General features: G+C 43.1%; 1 protein-coding gene across 1 annotated transcript; it reads right to left on the reverse strand.

Annotated features, from left to right (window-relative positions):
* Positions 1 to 2,810: 2,810 nt before the first annotated feature.
* SERF2 (small EDRK-rich factor 2) lies at positions 2,811 to 7,912 on the reverse strand. The gene is made up of 3 exons (XM_077473092.1): positions 7,750 to 7,912; positions 4,436 to 4,538; positions 2,811 to 3,318 (listed from the first exon to the last, which is right to left on the reverse strand). The coding sequence occupies exons 1-3, from the start codon at positions 7,754 to 7,756 to the stop codon at positions 3,255 to 3,257; spliced, it is 174 nt and encodes a 57-aa protein (XP_077329218.1). The 5' UTR covers positions 7,757 to 7,912; the 3' UTR covers positions 2,811 to 3,254.
* Positions 7,913 to 14,618: the final 6,706 nt, after the last annotated feature.

Below are 14,618 nucleotides of genomic sequence, written 5' to 3' on the forward strand. Positions count from 1 at the left end.
CTGGTATAACGGGTAAATAACGTAGTAACTATATTAGCCAACATAACAGACAGTCCTCCAAGGATGCAGGCTTAAAACAATGTTGGTTTACTACTAAGCAAGCCCTTACGTATGCAAGTACCCAAGTTACGCAAACATGCAGGGATACAAGTATTCTTGCCCTTCATGCATTTATGTATGCAGCTCAAGGCAATAAGCACGTATGTATCCCAAAAGCAAATAAGCACGTATGTAGTCCTAGGCAAATAAGCACATATGTAGTCCTAGGCAAATAAGCACATATGTTTACCGTTTAATGCAACTAAGCACATATGTATTCAGTTTACTGTAAATAAGCACATATGTATACAGTTTAAACTAAGCATATATGTATACAGTATAAATGAAAATCTGCCAGCGTGCGTTAAAGCAATATGTATTTATGGAGGCATGCGTTTATGGAAGCATGTAGGTATGTGTTTAGTCAAAACACGAAAACGCGTGTCCATGCAAACATGCACTTTTGCAATACATGCCCATGGAGACATGCCTTTACGGAATAAGCCCTTAAAGACTCTGGAAACTACGCACTCGCCGGCCGGGACCTGGAGCCAAAAACGGGGACATGCCTCTGACCTGCAGCGGCCCCCGCCTGCAACAGAGCCCTCTCTGCTTTCTCACATCGCAGACTCTAGGCACACGACGCTGACCCTCTTAAGGTCCTCACTCCTCTGACATGGCGGAACCGGGACACCAGACCACCCCCGACCCCTGGGGGGCTGCTGACTGGCCACCGAAACAACCACCGGTAAGCCTGCTCCACCACCCCGGAGAGTGCGTAGTTTCCCTGGTTCCAGGCACATACTTCTGCAAAGTTTCAGACCACAGCATTATTTTTTTCATTTAATGGTAGACTCTGATGGAAATTCACTCAAACTGTGGAATCAATATATTTCAAATTTTGACTCATCGGTCCAGAGCATCTGCTGCCATTTCCTGCACCCCAGTTCCTAAGTTTTTGTGCATAGGGCATGAAAACAAGGCTAAGCAACTCAACTATGTGCAAAAACGGCAGAAGGTGCTCTTGACTGATGAGTCAAAATGTGAAATATTTGGTTATAGCAGAAGGCAGTTTGTTGGTGAAGGGCTGGAGAGTGGTAAAATAATGAGCGTTTGAAGGCAAAAGTGAAGCATGGTGGAGGTTCCTTGCAAGTTTGGGGCAGCATTTCTGCAAACTGAGCTGGAGACTTGGTCAGGATCAACGATGTCCTTAAAATGGTTGTAAACCCTTCAAACCATATTTACCTACAGGTAAGCCTATAATAAGGCTTACCTGTAGGTACTGGAAATCTCTTAAACCTGCACAGTTTAGGAGATATTTGCCATATATGCTTGCGCCAATGTCATCAGCGCATGCGCACTGAAGAAAGGGCAGGACCATGACGGTCGGCTCCCGCACGTAAGCAACTCCGGCCAATCAGAGCTGGAAACCACGGCCATCCCATAAGGAAGAGGGGGTGAAGATGGACGTGGCCATCAAGGGCTTTGCTTGCAGGTAACTGGCACATAATGGGCTAGTATGAGATGCTTACTAGCCCATTACACTTTTACTTTACAGGGAACAAAAGAGGAAGTAAAACCAATCAGGGATTACTTCCTCTTTAATGCTGAGAAATACAGGCAGATACTTATCCATCATGCCATCAGGGAGGCGTGTGACTGGCCTCAAATGTATTATGCAGCAGGGCAACAACCCCAAACATACAGCCAATGTAATTAAGAACTATCTTTAGTGTAAAGAAGAGAAAAAATAAATAAAAAGGAGTCCTAGGAGTGATGGTTTGGCCCTCACAAAGCCCTGATCTCAAAATCAGAGTGTCTGGGATTACATGAAGAGAGAAGGATTTGGAGGCAGCCCAAATCAACAGAAGATCTGTGCTTAGCTCTCCAAGATGTTTGGAACAATCTACCTGCCAAGTTCCTTTAAAAACTGTGTGCAAGTGATGCCATTTTGAAAGCAAAAAGGTGATCACACCAACTACTTATTTGACTTTTCCTTCTGTTCATTTACTTTCTTTCCAATGTGTTAATTGATAATAAACTAAACACTTCTATTTCTGAAAACAGTCTTCATTTACAGCATTTTTTCACACCTGCCTAAAGCTTTTGCACAGTATATGTATATATATATATATATATATATATATATATATATATAATCTCACACACAACACTAGGACCACAGACAGGTAAAGTAAATAACTGATTATCTCATAATAATACCATAAAAGCATGTGGGATATTTTAGGCACAATTCTTCATGTAAGTGAAAAGTAGTATGTGCGTATCCTGTTTGCCTGCACAGTGATGCACAAGTGTTTTGTGCGTCCCCATTCATGTACACAGCCGCTGCCCCCAATTTGACATCCCTTCAGATTTGTGTCCCCAAAGGAAGAGCTGGTATGAGTGAGATTTACTAATACTGGAGAGTTCAATATCTGGTGCAGTTCTGAAAAGGAAACCAATCAGCTTCAAGGTTTTGTCATCAAAGCTTAAATGAACAAGCTTGCACTGCTGCACTAGATTTTGAGTGCACCAGTTTTAGTAAAATCTCCCCCATTGAGTTCAGGGACATGCACCCACACAGATGTCAAATTAGAAGCAGCGACAGTGTCCATGCAGCTGCTACATCAAAAAAAAAAAAAAAAATATGTTGTGAACTGTACAAAACACATTTTGAATCCTTCATGTATTCAAAAAGGTGACCACACAAACAAAAACTACCATCTTTCAGACTGGTCCCGTAAAAACCTACAAGAGACAAGTAAACGTTTTCACGGAAAAAAAGTCACTTTATTAAATATTTGACAAGGTCTACCGTGAATACAAAAATGACAGGTTACTTCAGTCATGGTAAAGCACCTCATTCAGCGATAAACTCAGTGACAGGTATTTGCAATAGCTGACTTAATTGTAGATCAGCATGCAGATAAAGCTAAAAGGTAAAAAAAGGGGCCTGAATTTTGTGCAGGTTGGGGATTGAGTGGTGTATATTTATAATATGTACATGTGGCAGAAAGTTTTACGCTACTGTATTTTTATTTTTTTTTTGGACAAAAAGGAAACGGCTGGGAACAATGCACAGCGAGGAAAACAAAAATGACTGCGTCTGGGCAAACAAAACCATTTAGCCAAATGTTTTTTTTTTCACGTTCTGTATGATAGATCTTCAGGTCATTGTCTTCTGCCTTTAGTCACGCAGCCATCCGCAGATGCTATTTCGGCTCATCTTTTTTCTCCGTAGCCTTTTTCTGTTTTTCCTGCATTATCTGAGCATCTCTAGAATAAGTAGAAGAGGATCAAATTATTGTTTTTATTTATTTTTAAAAGTACCACTGCTGCTACTACCACCCTCCCCCCCCCCCAAATACACAGAGGCAAACGCATACTGAATGTTAAAGCAAGAGCAATAATTCTAGCTCTAGACCGCCTTTGTAACTCTAAACTGGTGACCTGTAACAAAAATTAACTGCAACCTGAGATTTTTAAGTATCAAGCGTGCGTAATTAAAAAGCGTGACATGTTAGGCATCTTAACTTGGCGTAGCATCATCTTTTGTATTTAAAATAAAAAGGGATAAAGATCATCTATCTAGATATTTTTAAGTAATGTGTTGGCTCTATTGTACGGGCGTGCACAATTTTAAAGAATGACATGTTAGGTATCCATTTACTCAGTGTATATATATATATATATATATATATATATATATATATATATATATATATATATATATATATATATATATATATATATATATATATATATATATATATATATATATATGAGACACACACACATTAAAATTTATTAAAGACTTTCCTCTATAGCGAGGGCAGAAATTGGTTAAAAACGACAACGTCCCTTTCATGAACAATGCACTGGCGATTCAGCCACATTCTAAAAGAGCATAAAACGTGTTCCCATTTTCACCAAGAGATTTTACACAGAACTCAAATTCATTTTTTGTCTTCTAAAGATAAATGCCAGGCGCAGCTATTTTTGGATAGTTACATTTATCCAGCTTTGACCAATGTACCTATGCATGTTCCATACCTGTGGGATCCCTACGGAAGCTGGAAATCATTGTAGTAGGCACAGCTACACAAGTGACTGCTGCTGGCTTCTGGGTTCCATGCCAAGTAGGCTGTACTACTAGGTGGCTCACTCATCACTGGTGCCATTTAAAGAACACTTTGCATTCACTCAATGAATACAAAGAGTTCTCTGATTGGGCAAGGTGGAGATTGCGACGCCATTGTGAAGCCTCTCCACCTCGTTCAGAGATTACTGCATTCATTGAGAAAAAGGCAAAGCATTCTCTGAACAGCTCCTGGCATTAAAGTTAATATATTTTGTGCTGTGTAGTAGTAGAAACCGATCATCATTCAAATACCTCTGCTTTCTTGCAGCAGCTGATAATCCATCATCAGATTTCTTCGCCTTATCCTGAGTTTTCTTTAGATTCTTTGCTCGAGCAAGCTCGCGCTGGTTTCCACCTGCACAATAACAAAACACATTTACAAACTGCTTAAAAATTTCTTGCACTGAGTGCTGTTCTGTTAAATGCTTTTATAGATAAACAAGCTATTAAAATAAAAGGACAAAGTCCACAAAAAGGAACACATGAGGTTGCTGGCTATAGTTTAACTGCTTTACCTCCGGGCCAATTCTGACATTTCTGTCATACATAGAAAAATCTGCTGTTTTTGCAGAAAAATTACATAGAACCCCCAACCCTAGTCACCTAGGGGACACCAACCTTAGTGACGCCACTGCCAATCAGAGGCTAATCACATCAATCAGGTGGCTGGGAGTTCTGGGTCCTGATCAACAGGACCCAGGGACCCCTTTAGAGACCTTGCGCTCCCAGCACAAAGTATGATACGCATATGTGTGCCCCCATGGACAAAAAAAAAGCCCAGTCCAGTAAGGCCATATATGCATACCATCAGTGTGAAGGGGTTAAATATATCTACAGTACATAAAGAAATTTCTGGGCATAAGGTTGAAACGCAATATATTGGATGCCCTCATACAGTACTGCATTGGAAACCGGCCTGATTCTGGACATCACTGCCCGAGATCAGGAATACTTCCTGGGATCACAGCTTTCCATGCCACCCAGAAATAAAAAGGTAAAGCTCTATCTTGCAAAGAAGCCGCCATATCTGAACATAATCCATGAACACTGCCGCGTTCTCTGGGCCAAAGCACATTTTAAATGGTCTGTTGCAAAACGTAAAACTGTTCTGTGATCAGACAAATCAAAATGGGACAATCTTTTTGAAACCATGGGTGCCACATCCTCCGGACTAGAGAGGAGAGGGACCTTTCCGGGCTTGTTATCAGCGTTCAATTCAAAAGCCTCTGTGATGATATGGGGGTGCATTAGTGTGTATGGAATGGGCAGCATGCACATCTGGAAAGGCCCCATCAATGCTGAAAGATATATCCAGATTTTAGACCATAAAGCGTACTGGTCACATGCCTATTGCTATCACAAAGGATGTTTACATTCCTTGTGACAGCAATAAAAAATGTAAAGTGCCCCACCACCACCTGTGCTCGCAAGCAATAACCTATAAAGGCTTTGAAAGCTGTTTATGTCGCTGTTGCATGAGCGTGTACAATTTTAAAGCATGGACGTGTTTGGTATCTATTTACTCGGCCTATCATCTTTTATATTTTAAATGAAAAACTTTTTTTTTTTGCATTAAAATTAGTAAGTGTGTATTTTTTTTAATGAAAAAATTGCATTTGAAAAACCACTGCGTAGATAACAGGTGACATAAAAATTGCGAAGCACCCCAATTTATTCTTTAGTGTTTCTGCTTTAACCACTTTCCTTTACAAGTTTAAGCCTAGGTTCACACTGACTGCGGGAAAGATTGTGAGAGTTCAGTCACGACTTCGGGGGTCAATTTCAGAGACATCTGTGCGGGTTTCTGCTCGGATATCAATGGAAATCGCACCCCCCGAAATCGGCAAAAGCAGTAGAGAAACTACTTTGGGGAATCAATGTGGCGTCGCACTAATTCAGACGCTGCCATTGATGGCAATTTCCACCGATTCGCCATATGATTTGCCATGTCAAATCACATCAATGTAAACCTGGGCTTAGTTTGAAATTTACTTAGAACCCCCAAACAATATACTTTTTTTTTTTTTAGCAAAGACCCTAGAGAACAAAATGGAGATCTTTGCACATTTTTTTTATGTCACACCATATTTGCGCAGTGGTTTTGAAAACAAAACAAATACACAAAAAAACGCACAATAGTTAACCCAATTTTCTATATAGCACGAAAGATGATGTCACACTGGAGTAAATAGATACCAACATGTCAATCTTTAAAATTGTGCACGCTCGTGCAATGGAGCCAAGCTACATTACTTAAAAATCTCCATAGGTGAAGCTTTAAACACCTTTACAGGTTACCCGTTTAGAGTGAGACGAGGTCTAGTGCTAGAATTATTGTTCTCGCTAGAACATTTGCAACGATCTCACATGAGATTCCAATACGGTTTACATATGTGTTCACTTCTGCGTGCTTGAGGGGTGGCAGCAATAAAAAAAAAAAAAAAAAAGTAATTCTTGTCATTACTATTTATTTTACTTTATATTTTTATACTGTCTGTTTCAATTTTATCACTTTGATTCCCATTACAAGGAATCAAAGATCAAGGTGTTGATCTTCCATTACAATTTTTTTTGTCTTCCAGCCTGGACCGGAAGATCAGGACGTCGCTCTGGTCCTCCAAGGCCATAGAGCCAAAGAGTGTTAACTCTTTGTTCACCTATTGGAGCAGCCGGCCGCACCGCTCCGATCGTTCCTCAGATGAAGAGGCAGTAATGGTAAGTCTGAGAAGTATGGGGGGGCAAGTGGCGGGAGAGGACCCCCCCCCCCCTTTGGAAAGTGGTCCAGTGGTTAATGAGCGGCTCAAACTGGTTTCATGAGAAAGCTGGTCGTCTGCTGGGAAAAACAGTACAGAGGTTTATATGTTCAGCCACAATCCCAGGAAAGAGATTGAGAGAGATAGATTGAGATTGATATATATATATATATATATATATATATATATATATATATATATATATATATATATATATATCAATCTGTATTTTTTGGCTAGAAAATTTCTTAGAACTCTCGGACAGGATAAATATCTTTCTATATATATAAATATCTCTTTATATATATATATATATATATATATATATATATATATATATATATATAAAATACAACTTTACATAATGTTTATCACATTGGGGAGTTCCAAGAAATTTTCTAACCAAAAAAAAAAAAAAAATACCGATCGTTAGATGTAAACAAAAAGTGGCAGAAGAGGGGCGTGTCCTGTAGTCCTGACTCACTTCCTGTTGTAGGGTGACACCTCTGCCACCTATACACACAGTACAGGGGGGTGTTGTCACCCTTGGACATGAAGTGTATCACTGGTGGGATCACCCGAAGGGTGTGCGGTCTCCATGGCAGCCCCCGGAGTGTGTAAAGCATACACCCCGCTCTGCTCCATCCCAGCCCCCCGTTCCCGGGACCCCTCGCACTCCTCTGACGTGGCACCACACAGGCCTCAGGCCTAGACGACAGTGGCGGCCCCCCTCAGCCCCCCCTCCTTCTCCACCCCTCGGTGTTCCCCAGTTCTCCCCTCACCCTCCCCGCTCCCGTCTCCTCACACACTCACGAGTCATCGCACAGCTCTCCCGTCGCTCGCCCTCCGCTCCGACAGCAACTTCCTCCTCAGTGCTGTAGCTCGCTGTCTACTGACACCTGATTGGTCGCTGAAAATCACGTGGCGACAGCCTCACCTAGCTCAATGTATTTTCCCTAGCCACGCCCTACACAAGCAGCTCGGGCGGTGTTGGGTATGCCTTTAGCAGCCAATAGAATGTACAGTCCGCCTTCTTGGGGGGGGGCGTGGTTATGACACGGGTTTTGCCACTGCTCAGTCAGATTCGGCGACCCTTCAGAATGTGGAACGGAAGTGACGTTTGGTCGACGTCATCTTGCTACACCCTGCACTTCTCCACCGTAAAGGATAGACCAAGAAGGAGGCAAGCGGACATCTTGTTACACCCACCGGAGTTTTGCATTTTACACTTATTTATAACAGCAAACTGAGTTTATATAGTGAAATACAGTTAGAACTCCGTCTGACTGTTTAGATGTTGGATTTTAAAAGCAGCAGCAAGCCTGCTCATCTCACAGGTTTGCTAATCTTACAGAAGTTGTCTGCAGGGGCGTAACTAGAGATCACAGGGCCCCATAGGAAAATGTATGGCCCCGCCCCCTCTGCCATCTTCACCCAGGGGCGGATCCAGACTCTAGTCTCAGGAGGGGCACTGCCAGAAAATACATTTTTTGGGGGCAATTTATTGGGGCAATGGCTGATGTTGGCACTTCAATCATCATGGCACCATGGTTGTTATGGTGTCAGGATGATTGAAGCGCATTATTTCTATTATTACATTGTTATATAAAATGAAATAGTTAAACTCTTCATAATGCAGAATCAGTGGGAGCCCCGAGTGTGTCACTTGCCACACTATGAGTAAGTGCTGTTTGTAGTGTGAAACGCGTCAGAGACCTTGTTCTATTCTTTTGTTCTCCTTTGCTGTGATGTGTTGTTCAATGGAGTTTTGCACTTGCATTTGAAGAAATAAAGGCACTTTATTTTTTACGCAATCCGGAGTGCAGCTATCCAGAGTTTTGTTCAGATTTTGCACACTTGGCTTATGCAATCAGCCTGCACCTGGAACCCCTACCTACTTGGAGAGCCAGCAGCCTGTCAGTGGTTTGACCTGGAGCGGTGAAATTTCTGTTCGTTTTGTCGACTTTCTGGATCTCAGGTAGTGTCATGGTTGGGATTTGAACCAGTGGCCCTTCTTACTGCTAGAGAGAGTGCTAACCACTACACCACTGTGCCGCACAAGAGTAAGCACTCTGTGCTTTGCTGTGACACACTTTTGTATGATTCTGCTTCATGAATAAAAGGCATTTGAATTTATCTTGGAGTGCGGCCGTCCAGAGTTCTTCAATCATTTGCAGCACGTGGGTCGATATGGCGGTAGTTCCGCCACTGGTTGTCTGCTTTTAAAATTCAACATATAAATATTCAGACGGAGTTCTAAGTACTACACTATATAAACTCAGTTTGCTGTTATAAGTGTAAATGCAAAAGTCCAGTGGGTGTAAAAAGATGTGCACTTGCCCCCTTCTCAGTGTATCCTTAGGCCGCGTACACACGGGCGGATTGTCTGCCCAACTTAGTCCGCTGAACCGTGTTTCAGCGGACAATCCGCTTGTGTGTGGGCTTCAGCGGACTTTTTCAGCGGACAGTCTGACGGACTAAGTCTTTCGGAATTTCCGTAATTTTGTCCGTCCAAACTTGGTTTCAGCGGACAGTCCGCTCGTGTGTAGGCAAGTTGGACGGACTAAGTATGGCGCATGCTCAGAAAGGATTTACACGGCCGAAGGTTGCATTGCAGTGTATTGGACGTCGTTTTTCTAGTCCCGTCGTACGTGCTGTACACGTCATCGCGCAAGCTTTCAGCGGACTGTCTGTTCATCGTGTGTGGTCAAGTCCGTTCATTCAAATGTTGGACGGACTGTCTGTCGGATTGTCTGACGAACTTAGTTGGGCAGACAATCCGCCCGTGTGTACGCGGCCTTACTGTGGACGGGAGTGGGGTGTAGCAAGATGGCAGCGACGGGAACGTCACTTGCGTTACACATGTTGATAGGTCGCCGAATCTGAAGGAACATATGCGTAAACAGAGAGGAATTGCGGGACGTGGGTGTCATCACGTGGGCAGCTAGTGGAACGAGACAGGACACATGTGCGCGTTGTCATAACGATCAATATTTGCAGCCACGTAAAAGTTGTGGCTCTGGATAGTGAAGGTTAAACAAATCACATTGGATAATTAGAATATATATATATATATATATATATATATATATATATATATATATATATATATATATATATATATATATATATAGATATATATATAGATATATATATATATATATATATATATATATATAGATAGATAGATAGATATACAGTGCCTTGCGAAAGTTTTCGGCCCCCTGGAACTTTTCAATCTTTTGCCACATTTCAGGCTTCAAACATAAAGATATCAAATTTTTATTTTTTGTGAAGAATCACCAACAAGTGGGACACAATTGTGAAGTGGAACGAAATCTATTGGATTTTTGAAACTTTTTTAACTAATAAAAAAATGAAAAGTGGGCGTGCAAAATTATTCGGCCCCCTTGCGTTAATACTTTGTAGAGCCACCTTTTGCTGCGATTACAGCTGCAAGTCGCTTGGGGTATGTCTCTATCAGTTTTGCACATCGAGAGAGTGAAATTCTTGCCCATTCTTCCTTGCAAAACAGCTCGAGCTCAGTGAGGTTGGATGGAGAGCGTTTGTGAACAGCAGTTTTCAGCTCTTTCCACAGATTCTCGATTGGATTCAGGTCTGGACTTTGACTTGGCCATTCTAACACCTGGATACGTTTATTTGTGAACCATTCCTTTATAGATTTTGCTGTATGTTTGGGATCATTGTCTTGTTGGAAGATAAATCTCCATCCCAGTTTCAGGTCTTTTGCAGACTCCAACAGCTTTTCATCCAGAATGGTCCTGTATTTGGCTGCATCCATCTTCCCCTCAATTTTAACCATCTTCCCTGTCCCTGCTGAAGAAAAGCAGGCCCAAACCATGATGCTGCCACCACCATGTTTGACAGTGGGGATGGTGTGTTGAGGGTGATAAGCTGTGTTGCTTTTACGCCAAACATATCGTTTTGCATTGTGGGCAAAAAGTTCGATTTTGGTTTCATCTGACCAGAGCACCTTCTTCCACATGTTTGGTGTGTCTCCCAGGTGGCTTGTGGCAAACTTTAGACAAGACTTTTTATGGATATCTTTGAGAAATGGCTTTCTTCTTGCCACTCTTCCATAAAGGCCAGATTTGTGCAGTGTACGACTGATTGTTGTCCTATGGACAGACTCTCCCACCTCAGCTGTAGTTCTCTGCAGTTCATCCAGAGTGATCATGGGCCTCTTGGCTGCATCTCTGATCAGTCTTCTCCTTGTCTGAGCTGAAAGTTTAGAGGGACGGCCAGGTCTTGGTAGATTTGCAGTGGTCTGATACTCCTTCCATTTCAAAATGATCGCTTGCACAGTGCTCCTTGGGATGTTTAAAGCTTGGGAAATCTTTTTGTATCCAAATCTGGCTTTAAACTTCTCCACAACAGTATTACGGACCTGCCTGGTGTGTTCCTTGGTCTTCATGATGCTCTCTGCGCTTTCAACAGAACCCTGAGACTATCACAGAGCAGGTGCATTTATACAGAGACTTGATTACACACAGGTGGATTCTATTTATCACCATCAGTCATTTAGGACAACATTGGATCATTCAGAGATCCTCGCTGAACTTCTGGAGTGAGTTTGCTGCACTGAAAGTTAAGGGGCCGAATAATTTTGCACGCACCACTTTTCAGTTTTTTATTTGCTAAAAAAGTTTAAAATATCCAATAGATTTGTTCCACTTCACAATTGTGTCCCACTTGTTGGTGATTCTTCACAAAAAATTAAAATTTTATATCTTTATGTTGGAAGCCTGAAATGTGACAAAAGGTTGAAAAGTTCAAGGGGGCCGAATACTTTCGCAAGGCACTGTATATACTAAATATATACATGTAGTGCCGGCTCCTGAAGAACACGCACTGTGTCTTTGAAATTTAATGTTACACCTGAACTTCAGTTTGGTTTGGGTATAATTATTCCAAATTTTGACCTCAGCATCAGTCTGACTGGACTATAGGGTGTTCAGCCTGGTCATAGGGGGCGCCGTCTCTTCTGGCAGGCATAGAAACACAGTCTGGTTGGGTGCTTTAAGTTTACTTTCTCTCAGAGCCAGCCCAGTGGGAGGGTCACTCTTGCTGTGCTTTCTGGGAAAGGGTACTTAAGATGCGGATGTCACGGGGTTCCGGTCCAGAAGTATGTTCTGACTCCATGGTCCTGGTCCTCTTGACCAACCCCCAGGAAGGTTATGGCCTGGGGTGCGGATCCACCCGACTTTATGTCTCAGGGCTGGCTAGCCCGAGGCAAGGAAACGAGGGAAAGGATTCGGAGGTGGTCCGGTGCCATCTCCGGTTGCGAAGAGGCCCAGCAACTTCATAGCAATCCAGGGGAGGACTCTTCAGAAGAAGGCCACCTATGGGTTGGCTTCTTAGCAAGAGCCTGGTGAGGCTGAGGGACCTAAATGAATCCAATTTCGTGAGGCATCACCAAACCGGCTGAAAGATTCTGGTATCACACAAGTGTTTTACAAGTCCTAGTTTCCTACATGTTCTACAACGTCTGTGGCAGAGACTTATTTCTACATGTTCTACAACAAAGTCTGTGGCAGAGACTTGTTCCTGATTTAAGCAAGCTATTGGCTGCTAGGCCTTGTGAGAGAGGGACTATCCAACTAGAGTGAACATCCAGCTGTGAATGGCTATTCTCTGGATTTAGTCATAGTAAGAAAGTTCTTTATTGTTGACTTTGATACTAAGCCCTTGTACACACGGTCGGACATTCCGATGGACAAAGTCCGATAGGACCGTGTTGTCGGATAATCCGACAGTGTGTGGGCTCCATCGGACTGTTTCCATCGGAGTATCCGACGGACCAAGTTTTCCAGCTGGGCTATAAAATTTTCCGACAACATGATCCGATCAGACTTTGTCCGATCATGTGTAGAGAATTCCGATCGGACAAAGTGCCACGCATGCTCAGATTAAATTCCTAGACCAAAGCTATTGGCTACTAGCCTGAACGTAGTCCCGTGCTAACGAAATAACGTCATCACGTTAAGTACGATCTGATTTTCTGACAACTTTGTCCGACTGTGTGTATGCAACAGTTTCGGACAAAATCCGACGGATTTGGTTGTCAGAATGTCCGACCGTTTGTACAAGGGCTAAGAGTACCTGGACTTTTCTCATAACCCTCTGATCATATACTAAGAGACTGTTCGTTTTGCAAATAAAAATCCCTTTAAGCGGATCTGTTGTCAGTCTCTAAATTTCTGGGCCATCTACCTTGGGAAAACCCTAGACACAAATCGAGGTGAAGAAGGTAACAGTAAGCCCAATCAAACCAGCAGCTCCTTCAGGGGTTAGTGCTACATACAATAAAATAAATAAAAGTTTAGAGGTATTCTCATTAAAGAAAAAAATCACAGCAATTTGCCCCAAAAGCACGAATGTACATTTGTACTGCGTGAATGGAGCAAAAAACAAAAACGGCTGTTATTTGGCTCTGTGAACTTCAGAACACCACACCTATGCCAAGGAGGAGGGAGGGATTCCATAGTCTTTACTCCCTCATTGTCCTAGGGTGACAACACTGCTCCTGCATACTCACAGTAAAGTAAGTGTTGCCACCCTAGGACAGGGAACAGGATCACCCGGTAATAATATGTAGACATGTGCAGTTCGTTTAGTTCCAAATTAATATTCGGACAAATTTTTTGTTATTCCTGATTGGCCGGGTGGAGGATCAGTGTTACAACAGTGAATATTCTCTCGCTGTTGTAAGACACCTGGGTGGAAACTCCTTTCACATTCTCTGCGCCCCAAGCCAACCCTATTTTGAAGCCTATTAGGGCCTCAGGCTCTAATCAGGTCCTTCAAAAAACACCTCCTTTGGAATCCATGCATCCTGCACCCTGAAAGGGGCTGGACGCATTGGATAGGGGGCGGTTCTCAGGCGCCCTTAACCACTTGCTGACCGCCGCACGACGATGTACGTCGACAGAATGGCACGGGCAGGCATAAGGGCTTACATGTACGTCCTTGCCTGCCCGCCCGGTGCCTGCGGCGGTCGGTATTCGTTCGGGAGCGATCCCGGACGAGGGGACGCCCATTCATTCATGGCCACCCCCTCGCGATCGCTCCCGACGAATGAAAATGTCCCGTGACATCACTTCCTCTCCTGTAATGTAAACACAGGAGAGGAAGTGATGTATTTTCTCCTCCGTGTCGGTATTTTTCGTTCCGGCACCGAGGAGAGAGCATCGGTGAGTTGCACAAGCACTACACTACACAGTAGAACATGCCAGGCACACTCACACCCCCCCTTTACCCCCCGATCACCCCCCAATTACCCCTGCCCCCCCAGTCACAGTGACACCAATTGCTTTTTTTTTTTTATTTTTTTTTGCATTGGTGTCATTTGTGACTGTAATAACTGTTAGGGCAGTTAGGGTTAGCCCCCTTTAGTTCTAATGTGCCCCCCTAACCCCCCCAATAAAGGTTTAACCCCGTGATCACCCCCCCTCGCCAGTGTCACTAAGGCTGGGTTCACATTGCAGCGGTTTATGAGAACGAATGTGATTCGCACCGCACTGCAGTGCAAATCACATCCGATCTCTGTGCGATTCGAGTTCAGCCATACAGATAGTATGGCTGAATTCGTGCCGCACCCGCCGCAAATTCGCACGGGACCCTTTTTTTGGCCCGCAGCAGAATCGGATCGCATGGGTGTT

Source organism: Lithobates pipiens, unplaced genomic scaffold, assembly GCF_037356315.1.
Source record: "Lithobates pipiens isolate NorthernLeopardFrog02 unplaced genomic scaffold, aLitPip1_a1.2 Scaffold_8, whole genome shotgun sequence".
Taxonomy (NCBI): domain Eukaryota; kingdom Metazoa; phylum Chordata; class Amphibia; order Anura; family Ranidae; genus Lithobates; species Lithobates pipiens.